Genomic DNA, 26,498 nt, shown 5'->3' with positions numbered 1-26,498 from the left:
CTCAAAAAATTCTCTTTGAGGTAAATAGTAAAGAGTATAACAGAGAAGGCATATGTTTGCTTTTGCTCATCACCATTTCACCAACAGTGTATGAGTCTTCCTTTAATCTGCTCATTTTTCTAACTTTTTAAAATTTTCATATTTTAAAAAATCTATACTAATCTTTGAAATTTGAAATAATGTACCATTATTTAATTACAATTTTTTCTAATTGCCCGTGAAAGTGAGCATCTTTTCATATATTAATTATACTTTAAATTTCTTCTTTAAGATTTTCTCTCATTCATATCTTGCTTCCACCCTCAGCCTACAAATTGTTCTTTTTTTCTTTTTCTTTCTTTCTCCCATTAATTATTCAACTGCATGGGCTCCTTTTGCAATCATTCAAAAGCAATTTAGTATGCAGAACAGAAACATACTTCTGAGCAGTTTGCTGTGATATTTTGCTGCTCATTATGAAATAATAACCAGAATCATAACATATTATTTTTTTACTTCAGTTTTTATTTTCCCACTGTTTACGCACCCTCAATGACCTGATTTTTTCTCTCCCAAATAAAACTTTATTACTTTATTCCTTGCCTCAGGCTCTGTTTCTTAAAACATCCAGGAAAAGACTAAGTTTGTGTTTGGTCCTTTTGTACTTTCCATATCAGTTTTTGTGTCTTTAATTCCACTTTTCAAGGCTTTACATATTTGAAAGACATCTAATTTTCATTCTGTATCTGATACTTCAATTACCTGGATGTATTAGCATCTAATTTCTTTGTTATCTCAGCTAAGTACTGTTATGACTTTTTCCCTATGCAATTTGGTATTTTAAATTAATTTTTATATATGACAATCATCTGGACCTGAGCTAGTGTCCTTTTCTTAGATGGATCATCTGCATGTACTTTCTCTGTGATGATTTGGGGTCCTACCAACCCAGGATCACACGGGGAATATAACCTTAAATTCTAAGTGAGTCTGCCTAAGAAATTACAGAAAGGTCTGTATAGTCAACTAGAACTTGAGCTAATATAGAAAAAACTGTTTTAATATCCTCAAGCTTTACATGAGAAACTAATTTTTAACTCTTTTGCTCAAGCTAAGTGAAAGCCTCATTCTCTGTCTCTGTTGTAGCGGTTCAATCCAGACTGTACAGTTATTAAAACTGGAAATAACCCCAGAGAGTGGTAACTTCAGAGTCAGAATGCTTCTCTCGTTTCAAGCTTTCTCTCCATCTTTGGCCCTTGATGATTTCCGCTGTTTTATCAGAAACCTAGATGTAAAACTAAAATTTAAATTAAAAAAATTGTGTCCATCTAGACATCTGGATCTAATGAGGAGAAAAAGGGAAGCTGAACTTCACTAACACATAAACTTAGATGCCTGAGCTGTTAAGCACCATCCCTTAGGTAGAAATTAGAGCAGCAACGCTGGTTCCCTGCCACCTGTCGACTGTAACCCTGAACCTCTTCCTTCCTACGAGAGAAGTAGAGCTTGAGTTGCATCTCTTGACTTTTAAAGCTAGAAATTCAACTAAAGTAGTAGTAAAGGAATAAGAAGTAAAAATAAAAAAGAAAGAGGACTTTTTTATTTTATTTTATTGTTAAAAAACAATAAATTGCTTTTTATTTCCAAAGAGGACTATGGAAAGACTAGGAAAACATTAGTAGAAAACAAAGCTATGGGAGAATTTACCTCTGAGGAATAGGACTAAAGAGAGGAAGAAGAGTTAGCTTCACTGCTTTTAATTATGTCTTCCTGTGCTATTTTTAACTCCACTTGGTTGAGTTACAATTTACACACAATAAATTACATTGTTTTGAAGTACACACTTTGATGAGTTTTGATGAATGAATATACCTTTGTAACTTCCTCCCCATTTAAAATTTAGAATATTTCCATCACCTCAAAAGTTAACTCATGTCAATTCCCAACTAATGCCCCACACCTGCTTTACCCAAGCAACCACAGATCTGATTTACATCACTGTAAATTATTTTTTACCTTTGTATGCAATGCGTATAAACACAATCCTTCAATATCAACTCGTTTGCATCTTATGTCACTCAACATAATGTTTTTGAGTTTTATTCAGGTTGTGTGTATAGGGATTTCATTCTTTTTCATTGCTGACTTGTCCATCATATGACTAACCCACAATTTGTAATCCATTCATCTGGTGATTTACTTTTGGATTGCTTATAATTTTTAGTTTTTATAAATAAATTGTCTATAAACATTTTTGCACATGTCTTATGTGGACATATCTCTTCATGTCTCTTTTGTAAATGTTTAAGAGTGAAATTGTTGGGGATTTGCACCAGTACAGTTAACTCCATGTCCTTGTTACTGTCAGTCCTTTCAAATTGTAACCATTTTGGATGGTTGTGTAGTGGTAACTCACTGGGGTCATAATTTGCATTTCCTTAATTATTTACTATTTGATTGCTTTTTATTTTCAGATTAGGTGAATTGAAGAAAAACAAGCAATATGAACAGCTAATATTTGGCATTAATATTTTTTTTCTGGGAGACATCAAGAAGTTTTGAAAAGCAATCACTAATTTAAATAAAAAATTAACAGCTGCTGGGTCTAGTCTCCTGTTTATTGCATCTATTGAGATTTTCCCTTTTTTATTCAAAGAATTTATTTTTAATAAGACTTTCAATTAGTTCTTTCCATATTTTTACTCCATTATTTTAATTTCCTTCCATTTCCTTTTTTTTTTTTATTTGCTTATAGGGACTATTCATCAGGAATACTCATGAGGAATGCCTTTAGTCTCAATGACAAAGGAACCCTACACTTTTGGGTTTTGTGTGTGGAAGAGATATTTTTCTTGGTAAATGCATCTGTGCTGAGAATCTTACACTGTTCATGAAAAAGCAAATATTTCTCTGAAAAGACGACAGAGGGGAACCATCCCGACTTCCTGAAAAAACAGACTCAATTAGGAAAGTTCTCTCTTTCCCTCTCCTCCTCTTCCCCCCCCCCACTGTGCTCCACCCCTGCTGTTTTTTAAGTGCTTAATTTACTGATAAGGATTTGAATAAACCCGCGATAAGTGAAAAAAAGAGAATTGAAAACGAAAACAGCTTTCTATATTATGGCTATTGTATCTGGATGTATAAAAAAATTAATGTAAAATTTATATGCTTGTAATGTCATAAATGTTAGAGGAATAATATCCATCAGAGAAAGCTAGAAAGAAAAAAGTGTTAATGAGACACAACTCCCTTGCTTTTCATTTGTTTTCTTTTTGCCTTTTTGACCCCCTTCACACATTTCTCTCGCCCCCCACCTTAATATAATTTAAATCCCATTTTCTCCTAATAATAATCAAATTGCAAACAATAATTATCTTTTATACATAATACTTTGGGTCTTTTCACATTCTCTTATGTCTTCTTTCTTATTTTGCCCAATATTAATATTTCCTTGATAAAACATTGACCATACCATAAAACAGCATTTTTCTATCATGATTCACGAAGTTTTGTGGCTGTCAGGAAGGCAAACCCTTTAGTTCCAATGATCAATATTAGAAGTGGATTGAACAGAGAGAATACTCACCACCATTTTTAGAAGATAGTGTGGGAACAGGTGATCTTTTTCAGTTTTGTTCTTCTCTGCTAGAAAATACTGTGGTAAAAATTATGGTAGTAATTAGTTCTGTATAGGATAAAATAATTAAGACAACGTAAAAATCAGTCTTGAAAGCAAATCATTGAAATGTATTATGTTACTGATTTTAATAAAAACAGATTATTTTCTTAATTACTTACAGTTTGCAAGCGAGGCACCCACTGTTGTCATCCAGACCACACACAAGATCCCTAGACTCCCAGTCACCAGTTGCCATGCTGTAGGTCGGTGGTGTAACACTAAAGAAAACAGAAACAATGATGAAGTTCCATCGTTTCCCAGAAGTCATCAAATGTAAAATTTAAGACCATTGTGTTTCACCCTTAGAGGGCAACCATTCATTTTCTAATTCTTGAATGAGTTCATCCTGAATAAAACTATTTCTCAGCCACATTGAGAACCCTAGTTCTTTGATACCCAAATTTCCTCCCTATTAGCTTCTTGTTGACTTCAGTTCTTTCTTAACAGAAATGGACATACATTTCGTATGTACCTTTCTTGAGTCTTCCTCTACTCAAGCCTTATATGTTGCTTTTCTCTATGACAGACTTTTCACCCCCATCATCTCTATTTGCAACCTTACCTACTGAGTCTTTCCCACCCATTTCCATCCTCTTCTGGAATATCCAGCCTTTTAATCTAATTTCATTATGGACGTTGTCCTCTGAAGTGATCAAGAGACAATTCAATGCCATATATGATCTGACTTTTACTGGATTAAACATTATTTTTCTTAATGGTGAGTAAGATGATTAACTACTTAGTCACTTAAGCTAGAAACCTTGTTATCTTATTCTACTCATTTCTCACCTTACCTCCAACTTTCAGTTAATCATGAAGTCATATAAGCTCTACCGCCAAAATACTTTTTCTCTCTATAATCTGTCTTTCCCCTAACAAATTCTGTTAGTTCTTTGAAGCTAAGTGGTTATTGCTTCTTCATCTTTGTAGGTACCCTAAGTCCAGAGCAGGCCCACAGAACAAATTCAGACATAGTTGTGGGACTGAGTTATATTGAACTGAATTGAAGACTAATATCAAGAATTATTTTAAAATAATTTTAAAATAACACAAAAAAAGGAATAGAATTTTCACAGTAGTTCTTACAAGTAATGCAATTCTGTAGGAATTTGAATCAATGCTATTTTAGAGGAAATGAACATAGTGAAGGACTATTTAAGAGACAAACAATTCCATGGTAATATCCTAAAATAATTAAGGAGAGTGTTGAAGACAGATAATTAGTGTAATGAGGCAATTTTATAGTGGTTTTGAGAAAAGTAATCTTCTAAACCCAAGAATCAAGATCTAGCAAATAACAAAATATATATAATATTGTACCTTTTCTTTTTTTCCTAAACAACCGTTTTCTGTGCTGAAGGTGAGAGGGCCTTGGAAACTTCAGTTCCGTGTAGTTTACTTGCTGTTCACTTGATTTGACACTTCTCTGGTTTGTCTTGGGTATTTTTTGCTTCTGTTGAGATTTGGAAAATTTTGGTTCTGTGTAGGTTACCTCTTGCTTGTTTACAATACCCTTGTTTTGCTTACTCTTAAACATTATTTTCTGGAAAGACTGAGATTGTTTCAGCTCAATCTTGATATCTTTCTGTGTCTCTCTTTAATATCTATGCAATAGAGAAATGTGAGGAAAAGAGTTACATGGTGACTGTATCAGCTCAGACAGTGAAAATTGCCTTCATTCTGATGTACAAGTAAACATTTAGGTATAACATTAAAAGGGTAAGAAAGGGAGGAAATGAGAGACTAAATCTCTCTCCCAACTTTGCAGTCCTTCTTCAGAAGAATAATTTTATTCCCCTTTAATGAGATTATACATTTCATTTCCTCTTTGAATCAGGTTTTGAAAGGAGCAGATTAAGGAGTAGATATGTTTTTCCCTCTCAACATTCTCTGTATAATGAATCATGTTGACAATGTGTAGACTATGGCTAAAACACAACTACATTAACAAAGTGTTGATTATTTAAATTTAATATTAAAGTTTTTATTTCAAATCAGGTTGGCATAAAGTTTATTGTATCACTGAAATAACCCATTACTCAGGAGATTCTTTACTAATAGAGGAAAACCCCAACTCTTTCAAGAACTGGGTAGAGTCTACATTTGTACAATAACCATGTATCTCTCAATCTGCCAGCCTAACGTCTTTTTCTACTTAACTAGATTATATTTACCTACAGGCACATACTCACACACAGAGGCAGACACACAGACCATCTAAATTAAAGAGACAAGGCCAATGAATCACCAAAAATAAACAAAAGAAATTAAAAGGTAATGTATAAAATTTTTTTAATTTATTCAATCTCATTAATAAAGAAAGAAAGCAAATGAAAAGAATAGAACAACTTTCACCTGTGAGAACACTAAATAACTGATACTTTTCTGAATTGGCAAATGACTGTGAGTATAAAATTGTCACTAGTTATTAAAACATAAAATATACAGGCTTTTACCAGCAATTCTATTTTAATTAATTTATCTTACAAAATATTTTTTAAATATTCAAAGTTGTGTAGCACCTGTTTTTGGTTTTATTTACTAAAAGCTAAATTGGAAAAACAAAAGAACAAAAAGTTGTCAAGAGAACGGTTCACAATTAAGGGAGTTGTTAAAGTTATGAGACATTTATACCCTAGTATACCATTGTTTAATATAACAAATATTACTTTAAATTTTTATTTATTTATTTATTTATGGCTGTGTTGGGTCTTTGTTTCTGTGCGTGGGCTTTCTCTAGTTGTGGCAAGGGGGGGCCACTCTTCATCGCGGTGCGCAGGCCTCTCACTATCGCAGCCTCTGTTGTTGTGGAGCACAGGCTCCAGACGCACAGGCTCAGTAATTATAGCTCACAGGCCCAGATGCTCTGCGGCATGTGGGGTCTTCCCAGACCAGGGCTCGAACCCGTGTTCCCGGTATTGGCAGGCAGATTCTCAACCACTGTGCCACCGGGGAAGCCCAACAAATATTACTGATGTGTAAAGCAAAATAATAGATTTGTAACGTGCTATGTCTTTGGTGGTTACTTGTAGGTAGAGTTTTGGCAGGTTTGCACTGCTCTCAATTTTATTGAAAATTAAAGAACATATGTTAAAATCTATTTAAAGGTGAAAATTTGATTATTTAAAAATATTGAATAATAAATAATTTTATACATAGGGCCTTTTCTATATTTACCCTTCTATAAATTTACTAAGTAAACTCAAAACAACTGGGATAAAGTTATTTTCAAATTAAGAATTTTTTACACTTCCTCAAATTGTTTTCTGAAAGTTTTGACCAATTCATTTAGCACCAGCAAAAATGATATTTAAGAGGAATTGGCATTGTAAGAATGTTGCTGTTTAAATATTTAGGACAATTAAACTATTTTTTGTACCAGAAAAGGAAGAAAAATGACTATTGTTTTTGAAAATAAATAATTGAATAAGCTGATCTAGAAAATGTTAAAAGCGATAGAATCAGGTGGAATATTGGTTCAAATTGAAGCATTACATAGACTTAGATCTCTAATTTCACAACATATAATTGAACAAATTTCAGATAAACTAAAATGTTAAATGTAAACCATGAGATGATAAAACTGATAAACGACTGAAAGAAAGTATAAGTAAATAGTTATAACTTTCTAGTCACACACAGACAAGAAAGAGAGTTAGGTTAAATGATAGAAACATCATTTTCTTGCTAATGTAAAGATTTTTATCAATAATAATCACATTAAAAGACTTTTATTTCATCACTAACCAAAGAAATACAAACTACTATATTAATGATATACATTTTCACCTACAGAATCAGTAAATATTTATAAGCCAAATGCAACCACACAGAGTTGGACAAAGTGCAGGAAAACAGGCATTCATTTACACGGACTTTTGGTTAATCTAAATCTTTCCCTTCTGGAAAATAATTTGTCAGTATGTAAATATCAAAACCAAATAATAAAAACATCTACTGATAAAAGATTTCAAAATAATGTGAAAATGATGGGTTACTTCAAAAAAGAGGCTAAATAGTTGGAAAATAAAACGACAGAAAAATTCCAAGACAAAGAAACAAAGAAGTTCAAGGGATAGCTGGGTTCATACTCCACAACACTGTTTACAAAATGAGCATGTAACATAATTTTACAAAAATTATTTTTTCCTAAACTATCATTTAATACATTCTGAGTTCATTGTTGAAATTAGTTTTAAAAAGTTACATACATTTTTAACTTCTTGAGAGAAGGAAATAAAAGTAATACTCAGTGACTTGAAGAATAAATTTAAAAATAAATTTTGTAGGGGCTTCCGGGAAGATGGCGGAAGAGTAAGACGCGGAGATCACCTACCTTCCTCCCCACAGATACACCAGAAATACATCTACACGTGGAACAACTCCTACAGAACACCTACTGAACGCTGGCAGAAGACCTCAGCCCTCCCAAAAGGCAAGAAACCCCCCACGTACATGGGTAGGGCAAAAGAAAAAAAGAAAAAACAGAGACAAAAGGATAGGGATGGTACCTGCACCTCTGGGAGGGAGCTGTGAAGGAGGAAAAGTTTCCACACACTAGGAAGCCCCTTCGCGGGCGGGACTGCGGGTGGCGGAGAGGGGGAGCTTCGGGGCCGCGGAGGAGAGCGCAGCAACAGGGGTGCAGGGGGAAAAGCGGCGAGATTCCCGCACAGAGGATCAGGGCCCACCGGCACTCGCCAGCCCGAGAGGCTTGTCTGCTCACCCGCCGGGGCGGGCGGGGCTGGGAGCTGAGGCTCGGGCTTCGGTCGGAGCGCTGGGAGAGGACTGGGGTTGGCGGCGTGAACACAGCCTGCAGGGGGTTAGTGCGCCACGGCTAGCCGGGAGGGAGTCCGGGAAAAGTCTGGAGCTGCCGAAGAGGCAAGAGACTTTTTCTTGCCTCTTTGTTTCCTGGTGCGCGAGGACTTAAAGGAGCTCCAGAGACGGCCGCGAGCCGCGGCTAAAGCGCGGACCCCAGAGACGGGGATGAGACGCTAAGGCTGCTGCTGCCGCCACCAAGAAGAGTGTGTGTGAGCACAGGTTACTATCCACACCCCCCTTCCGGCTGGTGCAACGTCACACTGACCTCTGCCGCCGCAGACTCGCCCCGCCCTCCGTGCCCCTCCCTCTCCCCCATCCCCCCCCCACCCGGCCTGAGTGAGCCAGAGGCCTCGAATCAGCGGCTCCTTTAACCCCGTGCTGTCTGAGCAAAGAACAGACGCCCTCAGGCGACCTACACGCAGAGGCGGGGCCAAATCCAAAGCTGAGTCCCCGGGAGCTGTGAGAACAAAGAAGAGAAAGGGAAATCTCTCCCAGCAGCTGCAGAAGCAGCGGATTAAAGCTCCACAATCAACTTGATGTCTGTGGAATACATGAATACACAACGAATCATCCCAAATTGAGGAGGTGGACTTTGAGAGCAAGATTTATGCTGTATAGCTTTGCTTCCACCATTTGTCCTAGGGTTCTATCCGTCCGTTGTTTTTATGTTTCTTTTCCTTAATAATTATTTTTTATTTTAATAACTTTATTATATTTTATCTTACTTTATTTTATTTTACTTTATCTTCTTTCGTTTTTTCCTTCCTTCCCTCCTTCCTTCCTCCCTCCCTCCCTCCCTTTCTTTCTTTCTTTCTTTCTACTTCTACTAATTCTTTCTTTCTACTTTTTTTCCCTTTTATTCTGAGCCGTGTGGATGAAAGGCTCTTGGTGCTGCAGCCAGGAGTCAGTGCTGTGCCTCTGAGGTGGGAGAGCCAACTTCAGGACACTGGTCCACAAAAGACCTCCCAGCTCCACATAATATCAAACAGCAAAAATCTCCCAGAGATCTCCATCTCAACACAAGCACCCAGCTTCACTCAACGACCAGCAAGCTACAGTGCTGGACATCCTATGCCAAACAACTAGCAAGACAGGAACACAACACCACCCATTAGCAGAGAGGCTGCCTAAAATCATAATAAGGCCACAGACACCCCAAAACACACCACCAGACGTGGACCTGCCCACCAGAAAGACAAGATCCAGCCTCATCCACCAGACCACAGGCACTAGTCCCCTCCACCAGGAAGCCTACACAACCCACTGAACCAACCTTAGCCACTGGGGACAGACACCAAACACAACGGGAACTACGAGCCTGCAGCCTGCAAAAAGGAGACCCCAAACACAGTAAGATAAGCAAAATGAGAAGACAGAAAAACACACAGCAGAAGGAGCAAGATAAAAGCCCACCAGACCTAACAAATGAACAGGAAATAGGCAGTCTACCTGAAAAAGAATTCAGAATAATAATAGTAAAGATGAACCAAAATCTTGGAAATAGAATGGTCAAATTGCAAGAAATATTTAACAAGGACCTAGAAGAACTAAAGATGAAACAAACAATGATGAACAACACGATAAATGAAATTAAAAATACTCTAGATGGGATCAATAGCAGAACAACTGAGGCAGAAGAACGGATAAGTGAACTGGAAGATAAAATAGTGGAAATAACTACTGCAGAGCAGAATAAAGAAAAAAGAATGAAAAGAACTGAGGACAGTCTCAGAGACCTCTGGAACAACATTAAACGCACCAACATTCGAATTATAGGGGTTCCAGAAGAAGAAGAGAAAAAGAAACGGGCTGTGTAAATATTGAAGAGATTATAGTTGAAAACTTCCCTAATATGGGAAGGGAACTAGTTAATCAAGTCCAGGAAGCACAGAGAGTCCCATACAGGATAAATCCAAGGAGAAATACGCCAAGACACATATTAATCAAACTGTCAAAAATTAAATACAAAGAAAACATATTAAAAGCAGCAAGGGAAAAACAACAGATAACACACAAGGGAATCCCCATAAGGTTAACACCTGATCTTTCAGCAGAAACTCTGCAAGCCAGAAGGGAATGGCAGGACATATTTAAAGTGATGAAGGAGAAAAACCTGCAACCAAGATTACTCTACCCAGCAAGGATCTCATTCAGATTTGATGGAGAAATTAAAACCTTTACAGACAAGCAAAAGCTGAGAGAGTTCAGCACCACCAAACCATCTTTACAACAACTGCTAAAGGAACTTCTCTAGGCAAGAAGCACAAGAGAAGGAAAAGACCTACAATAACGAACCCAAAACAATCAAGAAAATGGGAATAGGAACATACATATCGATAATTACCTTAAATGTAAATGGATTAAATGCTACATCCAAAAGACACAGACTGGCTGAATGGATACAAAAACAAGACCCATATATTTGCTGTCTACAAGAGACCCACTTCAGACCTAGAGACACATACAGACTGAAAGTAAGGGGATGGAAAAAGATATTTCATGCAAATGAAAACCAAAAGAAAGCTGGAGTAGCAATTCTCATATCAGGCAAAATAGCCTTTAAAATAAAGACTATTAGAAGAGACAAAGAAGGACACTACATAATGATCAAGGGATCGATCCAAGAAAAATATATAACAATTGTAAATATTTATGCACCCAACATAGCACCTCAACACATAAGGCAAATACTAACAGCCATAAAAGGGGAAATCGACAGTAACACATTCATAGTAGGGGACGTTAACACCCCACTTTCACCAATAGACAGATCATCCAAAATGAAAATAAATAAGGAACAAAAGCTTTAAATGATACATTAAAAAAGATGGACTTAATTGATATTTATAGGACATTCCATCCAAAAACAACAGAATATACATTGTTCTCAAGTGCTCATGGAACATTCTCCAGCATAGATCATATTTTGGGTCACAAGTCAAGCCTTGGTAAATTTAAGAAAATCGAAGTTGTTTCAAGTATCTTTTCCAACCACAACACTATGAGACTGATATCAATTACAGGAAAAGATCTGTAAAAAATACCAACACATGGAGGCTAAACAATACATACTTAATAACAAAGTGATCACTGAAGAAATCAAAGAGGAAATAAAAGAATACCTAGAAACAAATGACAATGGAGACACGATGACCCAAAATCTATGGGATGCAGCAAAAGCAGTTCTAAGAGGGAAGTTTATAGCAATACAATCCTACCTTAAGAAACAGGAAACATCTCGAATAAACAACCTAACCTTGCACCTAAAGCAGTTAGAGGAAGAAGAACAAAAAACCCCCCCAAAGTTAGCAGAAGGAAAGAAATCATAAACATCAGATCAGAAATAAATGAAAAAGAAATGAAGGAAACAACAGCAAAGATCAATAAAACTAAAAGGTGGTTCTTTGAGAAGATAAACAAAATTGATAAACCATTAGCCAGACTCATCAACAAAAAAAGGAAAAAGACTCAAATCAATAGAATCACAAATGAAAAAGGAGAAGTAACAAGTGACACTGCAGAAATACAAAAGATCATGAGAGGTTACTACAAGCAACTGTATGCCAATAAAATGGACAACCTCAAAGAAATGGACAAATTCTTAGAAATGCACAACCTGCCAAGACTGAATCAGGAAGAAATCTTGAGAATGAAAAACGGAGCTGGAGGAATCAGGCTCCCTGACTTCAGACTATACTACAAAGCTACAGTAATCAAGACAGTATGGTACTGGCACAAAAACAGAAAGACAGATCAATGGAACAGGATAGAAAGCCCAGAGATAAACCCACGCACATATGGTCACCCTATCTTTGATAAAGGAGGCAGGAATGTACAGTGGAGAAAGGACAGCCTCTTCAATAAGTGGTGCTGGGAAAACTGGACAGGTACATGTCAAAGTATGAGATTAGATCACTCCCTAACACCATACACAAAAATAAGCTCAAAATGGATTAAAGACCTAAATGTAAGGCCAGAAACTATCAAACTCTTAGAGGAAAACATAGGCAGAATACTCTATGACATAAATCACAGCAAGATCCTTTTTGACCCACCTCCTAGAGAAATGGAAATAAAAACAAAAATAAACAAATGAGACCTAATGAAACTTCAAAGCTTTTGCACAGCAAGGAAACCATAAACAAGACCAAAAGACAACCCTCAGAATGGGAGAAAATATTTGCAAATGAAGCAACTGACAAAGGATTAATCTCCAAAATTTACAAGCAGCTCATGCAGCTCAATAACAAAAAAACAAACAACCCAATCCAAAAATGGGCACAAGACCTAAATAGACATTTCTCCAAAGAAGATATACAGACTGCCAACAAACACATGAAAGAATGCTCAACATCATTAATCAGTAGAGAAATGCAAATCAAAACTACAATGAGATATCATCTCACACCAGTCAGAATGGCCATCATCAAAAAATCTACAAACAATAAATGCTGGAGAGGGTGTGGAGAAAAGGGAATACTCTTGCACTGTTGGTGGGAATGTAAATTTATACAGCCACTGTGGAGAACAGTATGGAGGTTCCTTAAAGAACTACAAATAGAACTACCATATGACTCAGCAATCCCACTACTGGGCATATACCCTGAGAAAACCATAATTCAAAAAGAGTCATGTACCAAAATGTTCATTGCAGCTCTATCTACAATAGCCCAGAGATGGAAACAACCTAAGTGTCCGTCATTGGATTAATGGATAAAAAAGATGTGGCACATATATACAATGGAATATTACTCAGCCATAAAAAGATATGAAACTGAGCTATTTGTAATGAGGTGGATAGACCTAGAGTCTGTCATACAGAGTGAAGTAAGTCAGAAAGAGAAAGACAAATGTCGTATGCTAATACATATATATGGAATATAAGGAAAAAAATGTCATGAAGAACCTAGGGGTAAGACAGGAATAAAGACACAGACCTACTAGAGAATGGACTTGAGGATATGGGGAAGGGGAAGGGTAATCTGTGACAAAGCGAGAGAGAGGCATGGACGTATATACACTACCAAACGTAAGGTAGATAGCTAGTGGGAAGCAGCCGCATAGCACAGGGAGATCAGCTCTGTGCTTTGTGACTGCCTGGAGGGGTGGGATAGGGAGGGTGGGAAGGAGGGAGACCGAAGAGGGAAGAGATATGGAAACATATGTACATGTATAACTGATTCACTTTGTTATAAAGCAGAAGCTGACACACCATTGTAAAGCAATTATACTCCAATAAAGATTTAAAAAGTAAATAAATAAAAAATAAATTTAAAAAAATGTGTAGGAAAATCATAGATATGAAACAATGTAAAATTGTTGCAGGCTGGAATTAAAGTTATATAGTAGGTAATCTGGTGTAAGAACCTCCAGGGAAGATTCTAGTTTGAAAAATAATCTAATAATGACATAATCTTTTGTTATTCAAAGCATGCATGGAAAACTACAAAGGAAGTTTCATGCAACTGCTAATTTGTAGTTTACCTCCTCCACAAAGTACCTATCGGGAAGTGAAAAATAGTGCTTTAATATGACATGACCTTTGGTATTTTGAAAACTATTTCATAAATTACAGACTTTTTGATTTAAAATGTATAAGAAAAATATTTAATGAGTGCTTAATAAGAGTATTCCTATAACAAGTCTGAGGCCCTATAGGAGAAGAAAAATGAACCAAATTACATATTGTATTAGAGGTTACATTGAACAAAAATACCATAGGATACAGAGAAAAGTATGTAGATTTGTCAGAATAGAAATTATATTTTTGGCTTTACTGGTTAAATTATAATAGATAATTCTTAGTAGTTGGTAACTACTTAGTAGTAGTTGATATCTCCACCCATAGCAGGGAGTTTACATTTTGTTTTTATAGCATGTAATATAGTTTAGTACAGTCTGTTGTGTTACAGTAAATAACTATATAGTTTGGAAGACTTCAGTGGTCACCAGCTTGTAGGTAAAAAAGAAATTATCTTACTATAAATTTCCAAATATTTCTCTGTTGTTAGTTTTTACCTGATGACTGAGAACCTTACTACGGACACCACCTCCCTCAAGCCTCTCCCACTTACTTATGAGTCTAACGTTCATTTGCCCTCTTCTCATCGTTGCTTATGTCCTCCCAGGTACCCTTGTTATTGACCAGTGATGATGAATCACATTCTTCTGATCCATCAGTGTCCAAGTGCACCATCCTCTTACCTCCAGGCCACTCAATTGCTCTGCCTCACCATCTCCACGTGACTTCTCCACTCTGGCTCAGCCAACCCCTCCCATGGGAACACCTTGGTTCTTGTCGTACCTTTAAATGTTTCATCTCAAAAATGTCTTATTAAAACTTCCCACCCTCCACAAACACACTAACTTTTCTAGATTGCTCATTTATCTTTTTCCAACACGAAAATGCTTTGATCTCACTAGCATCTCTAGTCTTGTCTCCAGCTCGACTTTGTTCTAATCTATCAGTCTGCTTCTTACTTCACCTTCCTCCATGTCCACCTTGATTCCATAATATGTTTCTCTTCTGCCAATCACTAACTTCCTTGAACTTTTTTTGGTCCCACTTGTTCAATAAAATCATTATCTTATATGGTATAAATTATCTGTTTCTCTTTGTCAATGTCTGAGAAGCCAAGTGCTTTTAGAACAGATCAGATTTTCTGCAATATAAATTCATTGTCACCAACATGAAATTGCTTTAACACTGCTGGGAGTCCTGTTACTTTTTTCAGGTCACCATTCTTTCACATTCTCCGAAACCAATTTTATCACACTTTCTCCATTCTTCACAAATCTCTGTCTCTTCCACACCCACTCTTGTTCTCAGAAGATGACCTATATCACAGAAAAATAAAAGCCACCAGATTATCAGACTGAACATCTCTCAGGTTGCTCCCTATATATGCGTGCATCTTATCTTCTCTCCTGTTCAACAGAGCTGTTCTTCCTCTTCGGTAAAGCCAATTTCAACTGTATTTGAATCTATCCACTCCTATCACCGGAGAATCATACACTATTTATCACTCCTCTTTCCTTTTGAATATTCAATGTCTTCTTAATAGTTTCCTTCTCACCAGCTTAAAATTACATGCAATTTTTAACCTTATTAGACCTCAAATCCCAATATAACTACTATCTTCACTCTCTATCACTCTTAAAAAAGAAAAATTCTCAGAGTGCCATTGCATTTCATCTCTATTTCTTATCTTTTATTCTCACTACTCAAGCCGTTGCATCCTGGCTCCTGCCCCAGTGATTCCTTGGCATCAGCACACCTTTAGATCATAAGTGATCTCTGCTTCACTAAACGGATCCTTTTATTTCACTTTTAGATGAGCTTTTAATAGCATTCAACACCATTCACCACTCCCTTCTTTTTAAACATTTCTTCTTAATTCTGTATTTTCTTGGTCTCTTTATCCACAATCATTGTTTCAATGATTTCTTATAACAAGTGTTTATACACGTGTATGTGCTGGAAAGATTTTTCCTTTAGGTTTCAGCTCACTTATCTCCTTGTCAATTAACATCTCCTCTTAGTGCCCCAAATATTAACAACTAAAACTCAACACCTCAAAAATGAAAACAAAGTAAACAAGATCATCATCACAAATGCATTCCTATATTAGTAAAGGTCACCATTTTTTAACTTGTTGAAGGAGTAAGAAATCTGGAGTTCTACTTATTATCTCATTCTCTGTATATCTATGTCAATTACAAGACTTGGCCTATTTTAAATAATACATTATTCTCAGACTGTCTGCCTCTGCTCTGCCTCACCTTTGCAGCTCCATGTGATACTACACTTCTTTCTATCTTTATGCTCCTGCCACATCATTCTTCTTTAACTGAATGGGCCATTCTTCCTAACATCACCAGGTCTTTACACATCCTGATGTCCTTGCCTGAAACACTCTCTCCCTCGTTTCTTTACCTAAGTAACTGTAGGAATTCAATTTGTAAAATACCTATTCCAATCTGCACTCCCTTAGAGATCTTCAGGGAACTCCTACACTAACTCAGTTACCTATATGATATTTCTCATAGCACCATGTGGATAATTTACCTTTTCTAGGCAATAATCAACACTGTAATTTAAAAATAATTTCTGTAGTTATTTGACTGATATATGTTTTCTCCAACAATTCTAATTTCCACAAGGATATGTCTATTATTGTTTATCATTTTAGGACTTGACATATAGTAGGCACCCAAACATGTTACTTAAATGGGTGAATCAGACAATAAATTATAGAACACTCAATAAATTGTGTTTAAACAACTGGATATACTTTTGGGAAAATTAACCTTAACTCCCTATGTCAGGCAAATGAAATACTAAACGTAAGTAATACGTATAAGGGAATGAAACACAGAAATTGTATTTTTAATCTTTGAGTAAGGCCAAGAAACATAGAAAATAAAGACAAATTTTTAAAAATAATATTTGGTCAGAAAAAAGAAAAAACAGAATATTTTAATTTATATAACACCCTTTATTTATTAAAATATGAAAACTACATAACCTATGTATATTGTATAACACATATATATAATGTGATGAAGTCTGATGAAAATATAATCAGTTTCATCTTAGAATGGTTAATTAGGAGTTTCTCCCACTATAGACAACACCAGTTCAGTTTTTAAACAATGAGCTTGCTATTTTTTATATCCAGTTTTCTCAGTAACAGAGCCAAAAAGACATGAAATAGTAAACTAAAATAATGAGAACTAGCCATGCGGAAGGGAAGCAAGAGCTGGGACTGGGGCTAGGGTGGGGAAGGGAAGAGGTGGGTAAGGGGGCGAGGGTGTGGTTGCAGACGAAGGAGGGGCCATAAGAGCCGGAGCCTAGGATTAGGAGATTGGGAGCAGTGATGCCACCCAGCCACGTTTTCTCCTGCGGCAGAATCTACCCTTCCCTCTTCTACCCCTCTTCCTCGGCTGGTCAGTGGGGGCTGAGGCGGGTAGAATCCAGCCGTCAGGGATCTTAAGAGAAAAACCCAAGATAGAAAAGCATCGGTAAAATTTAAATAAGAAGGGGAGTTAGTCAAGGCAAATGTTCTAAGAGGATAAACCAATATTGAAATTTAATTTGGGTTCCGAGAGTAGAAGAATGTTGGTGACCTATTAAGAGCAAGTTTATTTGAATGCCAGAAAAGAAAGCTTGAGCAGAGCACTGAACTGGAGAAGAGAAGGCACAGACAGGTGCCGATTCAGAGTCGGTACAATCAGGTGCTAAGTTTTTAGGAGATTTCACCTCTAAAACATTTTTTCAATTTTTTACCTCTTCTCCATCTATGTTATTTTTCTTATCTGAGATATTATTTACAGGGTCTTCCCATCTCTTTTATTTCAGTTGTTGGCTTAAAATGCCATAAGTACAAGTTCAATCATGCCGCTTTCCAAATTATTCAGTTGGTGATTCCCTGCTTCAACGCCTTTTTGAAGCACTTGTATAAAGTTGGATGGGTAATAAATCCTTGATTCTAAATCAGGGCTTGAAAGTTTGAGAGGCAGCCTTTGTGATGTATGCTTTGGACACATATCAGAAACCACCGTTATTTAAATTTCCATCCTAATATGTGTGAGGTTCGATAGCAACACTGGTCTCTCCTTTTACCTAAGTTCTGACAGTGAGTTCCTGAATCTCTAAGATGCTGCCCATGGCTTGTGATTTATACAGTGTACATTTTACATTATGTGTTTTATATATTAGTGTACATATTATAATTTATACCAAATTTTTCTTCCCGACCTACAGAAAATCCATCATGACATTTTCAGGCTATTTGGTACAAGAAGTAAAAATACTCAAACTTAATTGAATGTATATTGTTTGCTACTCATTAATTTCATTCCTTAAACTAATAATTATTAAGAGTGTATAATATAGCTGTGTCTCTGCTACACACTGAAGAGAGACGGTCACTGGAGTCCAGTTTTTTAGTCTATTTGAGAAAAATAGAGCCATGGTTATAAGTAATTGTGTAAGGGACAGTGAAATGGGTGTGCAGCTTGAAAGAGAACCACAAAATCAAATCCTGACATGGGTTGAAGTAGGGTGGAGGTTTAAAATTTTTTATTTTAAGAAATAGTAACTGATTTGAGTCCTAAAGAGTTACTAAGAGTTAATGATGTAAGTTAGGGGGAAAGCAGACAAAACAAAGAAAGCAACATAAAATCATGAACAGAGCAAACAGTCCTTGTGGCAACACAAAGCATTAAGAGGGTGGAGAGAGGAAATAAAACTGAAAAGATGGCAGGAGTGAGGAACAATTTTGCATCTCTTTCAGCAGCCTTATTGTGATTTCATAGACAGTGGAAGTTTATCATGTTATGTAAGTAATATGACATTGACCGATTTGACTTTTAAATATATAACTGGCTGCTGTGCAGAAATGGAATTGGCTTTTAAGAACAAAGACAGTCCTAAGGAGACAGTTATAAGGCAGCAGCCCAGTTCAGGAGAAAAATGATAAAGGTTTTAATGAGAGATGTCATGATCGGATGACATGTAGGATGTTGTAAATAATAATAATAATTAATAATAAAATAATAATAGGTTTAGGAGCGATGCTATCAGGGCTTGATGAATGAGTGAAATTCAGGAGACTAAAAAGGAAAGAGGAGAGGGAAATTTAAGGATGATACTGGCATTTTCTTGGGAACTGAGTTGGCACTAGAGGTAGAGATGACATAACCTTTGGACATCTTTAGCATGAGGTGTCCATCCTCAGAGTCTGGGAATTCATTCCACCCAAACCTGGAATTTAAAATACAAAGGAAAAGGCTCCAAATGACTAAAGTGGGCCTTCTCTGCCATATATCAAACAAATAAGTGGTGGAGTCTCTATAAAAACTTTGATTTAGTTCTTTAAGTCTCTAGATAAAGATGTGAAAATGTTTTGAGTCCCTCCAGCCTTCTTTTCTGTTCAGAAGATCTGCTTTTAAATATAGAAGACAAATCTGTCTTGCTTCTTGTTTCCTGTCTGTCTCAAAACAGAAGTAAAAGTTCTAAGTCAGAACCATCAGTATAAATTAAATTAATTAAATATATCAAAGTTCACATTATTTTCATATACAATTGACCCTCCACATCTGCAGGCTCCACATCCCTATATCACACCAACCACTGATAGAAAATATTTGAAAAAAAATTCCAGAAAGTTTCAAAGAAGCAAAACTTGAATGCACTGCACACTGGCAACTATTTACATAGTGGAGTTTGTTTTTCCTGAATTAAAAAATAATTTTTCTTTTTGATTTTTCTTGGGGTATAGTTGATTTACAATGTTGTGTTAGTTTCTGCTGTACAGCAAAGTGAATCAGTTATACATATATCCACTCTTTTTTAGATTCTTTTCCCATACAGGCCATTATAGAGTAGAGTTCCCTGTGCTACACAGTAGGTCCTTATTAGTTATCTGTTTTATATATAGTAGTGTGTATGTGTCAATCCCAATCTCCCAATTTATCATCCCCACCCCCAGGTAACCATAAGTCTATTTTCTACATCTGTAGCTCTATTTTTGTTTTGCAGATAAGTTCATTTGTAGCCTTTTTTTTAGATTCCACATATAGCGTTTACATTGAATTTAAACTATTTTCATAGCATTTCCATTGTATAAGGTATTATAAGTAGTCTAGAGATGACTTAAAGTATACAGGAGGATGAGCAAAGGTTATATACAAGTCCCTTTTCTACAAGGGACTTGTACATCTGCAGATTTTGTTATACAACAGTGGGGGGGGGGGTCCTAGAACTAATCCCCCATGGATACTGAGGGGCAACTGTATACCCAGTTTAAACCTTGTTAAAATCCCTGAAATATTTCCTGAGAAAAAATAGCAAACAGAAAAATCCAACAAAAACTACTTGAAATCTGAGCATTTAGATTCATATAATATGTATTTTTAGGTCTATAAATTCTTCATCCTGTAACAAAATGTATTTCAAGAATTAATGTTTTCTTTTTCAAATGAGCATCAAGTAAATTAATTTCCCAGTAGGAAGACTATATCCAATTGAAATATCAGTACAACTCAAATTGAACATATTTCATGAATTAAATCGCCCACTTTACTAGGTTCTAACAATAATTCAAAGGTATGCAAAAATTTACTCTTCATTTATGAGAAAATAGGACGTTTGCAATTTTATTCTGAACTTAAAATGGTATATACCATCCTTTTATATTTTTGTACTTTTTATTGTTAGTCTTTTAAAATTCTAGATTTTTCCCACACTTCCCAAGTATACACACAACTAATAATTGAAATGCCAATCTCTACAATCTTGGGTAAGACTTTTTGTAGAATTTAGCTAGATTTTAAACTACATACTTTTAAAAAACTTTGCCAGCCAAAACTTTCAGGAATTTAGTCTTGTATTTCCTCTTTCATTCTCAGTGAATCTGTAGTTGATTTTGTACATCAGTCAAGACAGTATGGTACTGTCACAAAAATAGAAATATAGATCAATGGAATAAGACAGAAAGCCCAGAGATAAAGCCGGGCACCTACGGTCATCTAATCTATGACAAAAGAGGTCAGAATATACAATGGAGAAAAGACCCTCTCTTCAATAAGTGGTGCTGGGAAAACTGGACAGCTACATGTAAAGGAATGAAATTAGAACACTCCCCAACCCCATACAAAAAAACAAACTCAAAATGGATTAAAGACCTAAATATAAGGCCAGACACTATGAAACTCTTAGACAAAACATAGGCACAATACTCTTTGAGAAATCGCAGCAAGATCTTTTTTGATCCCGCTCCTAGAGTAATGAAAATAAAAACAAAAATAAATAAATGGGACCTAATTAAACTTCAAAGCTTTTGCACAGCAAAGGAAACCATCAACAAAAAGAAAAGAAAACCCACAGAATGGGAGAAAATATTTGCAAACGAAGTGACTGGCAAGGGATTAATCTCCAAAATATGCAAACAGCTCAGCAACTCAATGTAAAAAGAAACAACCCGATCAAAAAATGGGCAGAACACCTAAATAGACATTTCTCCAAAGAAGACATACAGATGGCCAAGAGGCACATGAAAATATGCTCAACATCACTAATTACTAGAGAAATGCAAATCAAAACTACAATGACCTATCACCTCACACCAGTCAGAATGGCTATCATCAAAAAACCTACAAACAATAAATGCTGGAGAGGGTGTGGAGAAAAAGGAACCCTCCTACACTGTTGGTGGGAATGTACAGCCACTACAACGTACAAATTGATACAGCCAGTATGGCGAACATTATGGAGGTTCCTTAAAAATACTAAAAATAGGGCTACCATATGACCCAGCAATCCCACTCCTGGGCATATACCTGGAGAAAACCATAATTCAAAAAGATATATGCACCCCAGTGTTCATTTTAGCACTATTTACAATAGTCAGGACACGGAAGCAACCTAAATGTCCATCAACAGATGAATGGATAAAGAAGATGTGGTACATATGTATATATGTGGTACATATATACAATGGAATATTACTCAGCCATAAAAAAGAACAAAATAATGCCATTTGCAGCAACATGGATGGACCTAGCAATTGTCATACTGAGTGAAGAAAAACAGTATCATATGATATCACTTATATGCGGAATCTAAAAAAGAAAGGGTACAAATGAACTTATTTACAAAACAGAAGTAGAGTCATGGATGTAGAAAACAAACTTATGGTTACCAGGGGACAAGGCGGGGGTTGGAGGAGGAATAAATTGGGAGATTGGGATTGACATATACACACTACTACTATATATAAAATAGATAACTAATAAGAACCTGCTGTATAGCAAAGTGAAAACTACTCAGTACTCTGTAATGGGTAAAGAATCAAAAAAAAAAAAATAAGAGTGGATATATGTATATGTATAACTGATTCACTTTACTGTACACCTGAAACTAACACAACATTGTAAATCAACTATATGCTAATAAAAATTTTTTTAAATGACCCTCACTTACTTTAGGTTAAAGGAATTTTGACAAATCTATTTTCTAAAAATAGAAAGCAAAACAAAGAGCTAAATATTAAACAATTATTAAATATAAAAGAATTAAACATTAAAGATTTTAAAAAATATTAAAATTTTTTTTAAAAATTAAATATTTAAATATTAATTTAAATATTAAAGAATTAAATACAAATATTCAGTAGAATAAGTAGCTTTTTAAATATATTAATCTCTGATAAATGTTATTCCTATATACAGAAATTTCAAGTTTGTAAAGTATAATTCTTTGGTTCTATAATGGAACGTTAATTAAGACAACTTACTTTTAAAACACATCACTTTCAACCAGAAAGAAAAGGGAGAAAAGAAATTAAAGATGTGAGTGAAATTGATATATTGAAAATCTGCTAGGAAGACTTCTGCAAGCAACTTGAGAAATAGATGACTACGTCAATTTGTTTTAATTAATTTTTTTAAATTTCTGCTTTTTGTTATTATTGATATTTCTTTGCATTTTTTACATTCTTTGTATATTATGTGGTAAACCATTTATCATTTATATTTCCCACTGTATTTGTTCTAAACGCTTATTTCCACAGGTCACAATTGTAAATGAGTAGATTTTGAAATATAAAAAAAAGACTCCCAAAGACTAAGTATTTATGACAAATGATATGTTTTTTAATTCATTTATATAACTCTCAGAAAATCAAACAGGTTCTGAGTTTCTAAGTTTTCTGTGCTTCTCTGTTTTTTCTCCTTTAACTCTAGACTCTGGCTTCTTCTATCATGAAGTCATTTATCAGTTTCTGTCACAAAAAAAAAGAGTTATGAATAACATGAAGTGCCAATAGAAGAAAGGCAGGCAGGTCTTGAATATGGAATGTTATTGAGATGTGCAAACCTCATCAGTTTTTTTTTAACTTTCTTCTGAGTGTTTAGCACAGACAGGCTTCTCACACACACATGAAGAGGACATAGTGCAGGTATCCATGCCAACAGTGTTCACATTTGCATACACACAATTCCCCTGGAAATCCGTACTTGGCTTTGGTAGACTCCTGAGAAATTTAGAAAACACAAGTCACTGGCCACTCACTGTGTTCAAATTAAGTAGCATTACTTAAGAACGTGTTATGTGAAACCGATTATACCTGGCGCTGTAGGGAACTCAAGGGAGTAAAGGCACTCTCCCTCTTTGCAAAGAACTCATACATGTATATATACAAAAAGAGATAGACATTAAGTCATAAATAAGCTTCACAAAATGTGATAGTTGTTTATGAGTATTTATAAGTGGGAAAAGGTACACCTGTATAGAGAAGAAGAGAATGGTCCAGCTGGAAAATTATGGCAATAGCAGGAAAGACAGGACATATGATCTGGGGTACATAATTAAGTTTAAGTACAGATTAGCATGATAGAAACCACATGCATGTACAGCTACCATTGGAGGAGGGATATTTACTTATAAATACATTAGATATAAAAGCTAGCCAAAATTAGTAATGAAATTTAGAATATATATGTATATGTATATATGTGTGTGTGAGTGAGTGTGTGTGTGTGTTTATCCTTAAATAACCTGGATTTGAACTACGCAGTTCTACCTATATGCGGATTTTTTCAATGGTAAATACTACAGTACTACAGGTTGGTTTAACATGTAGTTTTGGAACTGCCTATAGAAGGGTAGACTATAAGTTCTAAGCAGATTTTCCACTACATGGAGGAGTTAGTGCCCCTAACACCCTTGCATTATTCATGGGTTAACTGTATATGTAATATTTCAGGACACTTGCCTCTGCTCTGATAATGTTCATTTTACTTTAATTCACATTTTACTTTAATTTACCACTGATATAAATGCCAGAGGGTAGATGTTATCAAATATGCTGATTGAATTTAGTCCTTTACTAAAGGTCTAGATTATAAAGAGCATTTTAGATCCATGTTAACAAGACTATTTTTCATCAACTCTAGAGCAAAGCTGGTTGTTCAGTACTATCTTAAAAAAAAAAAAGGCAAAGCTTATTTCGTGATTTATTAAATGCATAGTACATTTCTTTTAAAAATGCCAAAGGAACTAGAAAAAAAATTCTGAACTGTGTTGGGCATATTAAATCGCCAAAATATTTCATATGTTATTTCATTCATTCATTCAACATACCTACTGAATGTTCTATGTTCCAAACATTGTACAAGGTTTGAAGCAGAGGAAAACTTTCAATTTACAAAATTCCAGTAATTAAAATGATCAACAATAAAGTTAGAATAGACTAACAATTTGATGCAATAGTGCAGGCAAGGCTGGGAAAATATTCAAGAATATTTACACATAAAATATTTACACAAACTATGAAATACTTAAGGGACATGTAAAAAGGCTAAAATTATTTAAATATTAAATTTTAGCATATGATAAATGACATTAAAATCAGTGATGAAAGTAAAATGAATCATTTAAACAATACTGACAATTGATTACTTAATTGAAATACATAGAGAGACATATAATTATATCTACATTTGAACATACATGTTTCAGCTTTCTACCTTATGTCTTAAAATAAATTTCAAATGAACAAAGACAATCTCATTATACTTCAATGTTAACCATTTGTTCATATAATAAAAGCAAATAAACTTAAAAGGACAAATTATTAAAGGAAAACACTGGTAAGATATGTGTGCAAGAGAAGTCACAAACTTAATATATAAGGAATCATACCAAGAAATAAAAGGTAAATATTATAAAATGGTCAAAAGTATTATTAGAAGTTATAAGAAAAACAGCCTCACTAAACATAAGAATAATATAACCTAAAGGAACAAAATAAAAATAATCAGCTATCAAAATTATCAAACTTTAAAATATTATCTAAGATTGGCACACAGTGATGAAACAGCTTGAAAATATTTTTTCTGCCATAGCTGTCTAATGCAGTGTTTCTGAATAGCAATAGAAAAATATGTACTTAAAACCAAAAAAAAATCCCAAATTATTTGGCTGAGGAAAGACAATTTTATCTATACTTCTTCCCAATAAAAATACCAGAGAGGTCCCCATATTCATACTAATGATATTCTTCCCCACATTATATTTCTTATCTGAAATTGTAATCATTCAGCTCATCTAATAATAAGGGTATATTTACACTAATTATGAAATATCTAAGTGACTTTATGATTTACAAAATTGCTGACAGTATAGTATGAAATAAAAACAAGAAATAAAGAGGTCTAAATTCAATCCCTCTTTGAGAAGAGAAATGATCTTCTCTATTTCCTCAAGCTCTTTAGGCCAAAGGATCTTCTCTATTTCCTCAAGCTCCTTAGGCCAAAGACATTGAAAAAGGAGTAAGGAATTGGATTTTATACCAGAAACTTACAGGCCAGGAGAAGGAAGGGAGCCATCCTCCCACTTCCATTGATTGTCCTCTTCATTATAAGACAGGCCAAGCCAAGTGTGATTTGCTGCAAGTAACTTCATGATGTACTACATGGAACCAAAATACACAAAGGTGTTAATACTAAGAGTGCGTTAGAGATAAAAATATAGAACTTGTGTCTAAAGAATCATAAAAATAAAAATAATGCAGTCTATATATGCCCACTGATAAATAAAACATTAAAAAATATTTCAGTTCTTCAGTGTCTGTGCATTTCTTAAACCAGGAATTAAACACCAAGAAGAAAAAAAAAAAAGACAGAGCTAATAGAAAATTTTATTTTATTTTTTTTAGCTTAGTTCCACTAATGATAAAGGTTTTTATTTCCCCAGTGTATTTTAGAAATATTTAAGTTGTAAAAAGAAAGGGCACAGCATTAACTGTATTGTAATTTCATCCGATTTTTTACACTTACATATATTTTTTAAGTCTATCACACAAATGCATGCACTTGGTTTTAGAAGTCAAATGATGCTAAATATTGATATATACGAAATAGTAGTCATTTCCTCCCTCAATGAATGCCATTCTCCAGAGGCAATTAACTGTTCCTAACTCTTTATTAGTTCTATGACTTCCTATTTTATGAAGGC

The 26,498-nt window shown here is 35.0% G+C and overlaps 2 protein-coding genes across 10 annotated transcripts in view; both read right to left on the bottom strand.

Moving 5' to 3' along the window:
* Positions 1 to 5,956, bottom strand: part of LOC117314287 (NKG2-A/NKG2-B type II integral membrane protein-like) — a 34,940-nt gene extending 28,984 nt beyond the window's left edge. The window contains exons 1-3 of the mRNA XM_033867033.2: positions 4,979 to 5,956; positions 3,778 to 3,876; positions 3,566 to 3,634 (exon numbers count right to left, since the gene is read on the bottom strand). The gene's annotated coding sequence lies outside the window, so the exon portion shown is untranslated. The remainder of the gene's footprint in view (positions 1 to 3,565; positions 3,635 to 3,777; positions 3,877 to 4,978) is intronic.
* An 8,108-nt stretch (positions 5,957 to 14,064) lies between these two features.
* LOC109550379 (uncharacterized) overlaps positions 14,065 to 26,498 on the bottom strand; it is a 34,907-nt gene continuing 22,473 nt past the window's right edge. For 7 of the 9 annotated variants that reach the window (XM_033867032.2, XM_019937802.3, XM_019937792.3 and 4 more), the window contains 3 exons: positions 25,846 to 25,952; positions 23,358 to 23,514; positions 23,098 to 23,262 (listed from right to left, as the gene is read on the bottom strand). In XM_033867032.2, the coding sequence (XP_033722923.1) occupies positions 23,373 to 23,514; positions 25,846 to 25,952 (249 nt within the window). In that variant the 3' untranslated portion in view covers positions 23,098 to 23,262; positions 23,358 to 23,372. Of the gene's footprint in view, positions 15,314 to 23,097; positions 23,263 to 23,357; positions 23,515 to 25,845; positions 25,953 to 26,498 lie in introns of those variants that run through there. The other 2 variants (XM_073789047.1, XM_019937817.3) reach the window with 2 other exon arrangements.

Source organism: Tursiops truncatus, chromosome 11 (genome assembly GCF_011762595.2).
Source record: "Tursiops truncatus isolate mTurTru1 chromosome 11, mTurTru1.mat.Y, whole genome shotgun sequence".
NCBI classification, from domain to species: Eukaryota; Metazoa; Chordata; class Mammalia; order Artiodactyla; family Delphinidae; genus Tursiops; species Tursiops truncatus.
The sequence above is the reverse complement of the archived record's forward strand: the minus strand, read 5'-3'. Positions and strand labels throughout refer to the sequence as shown.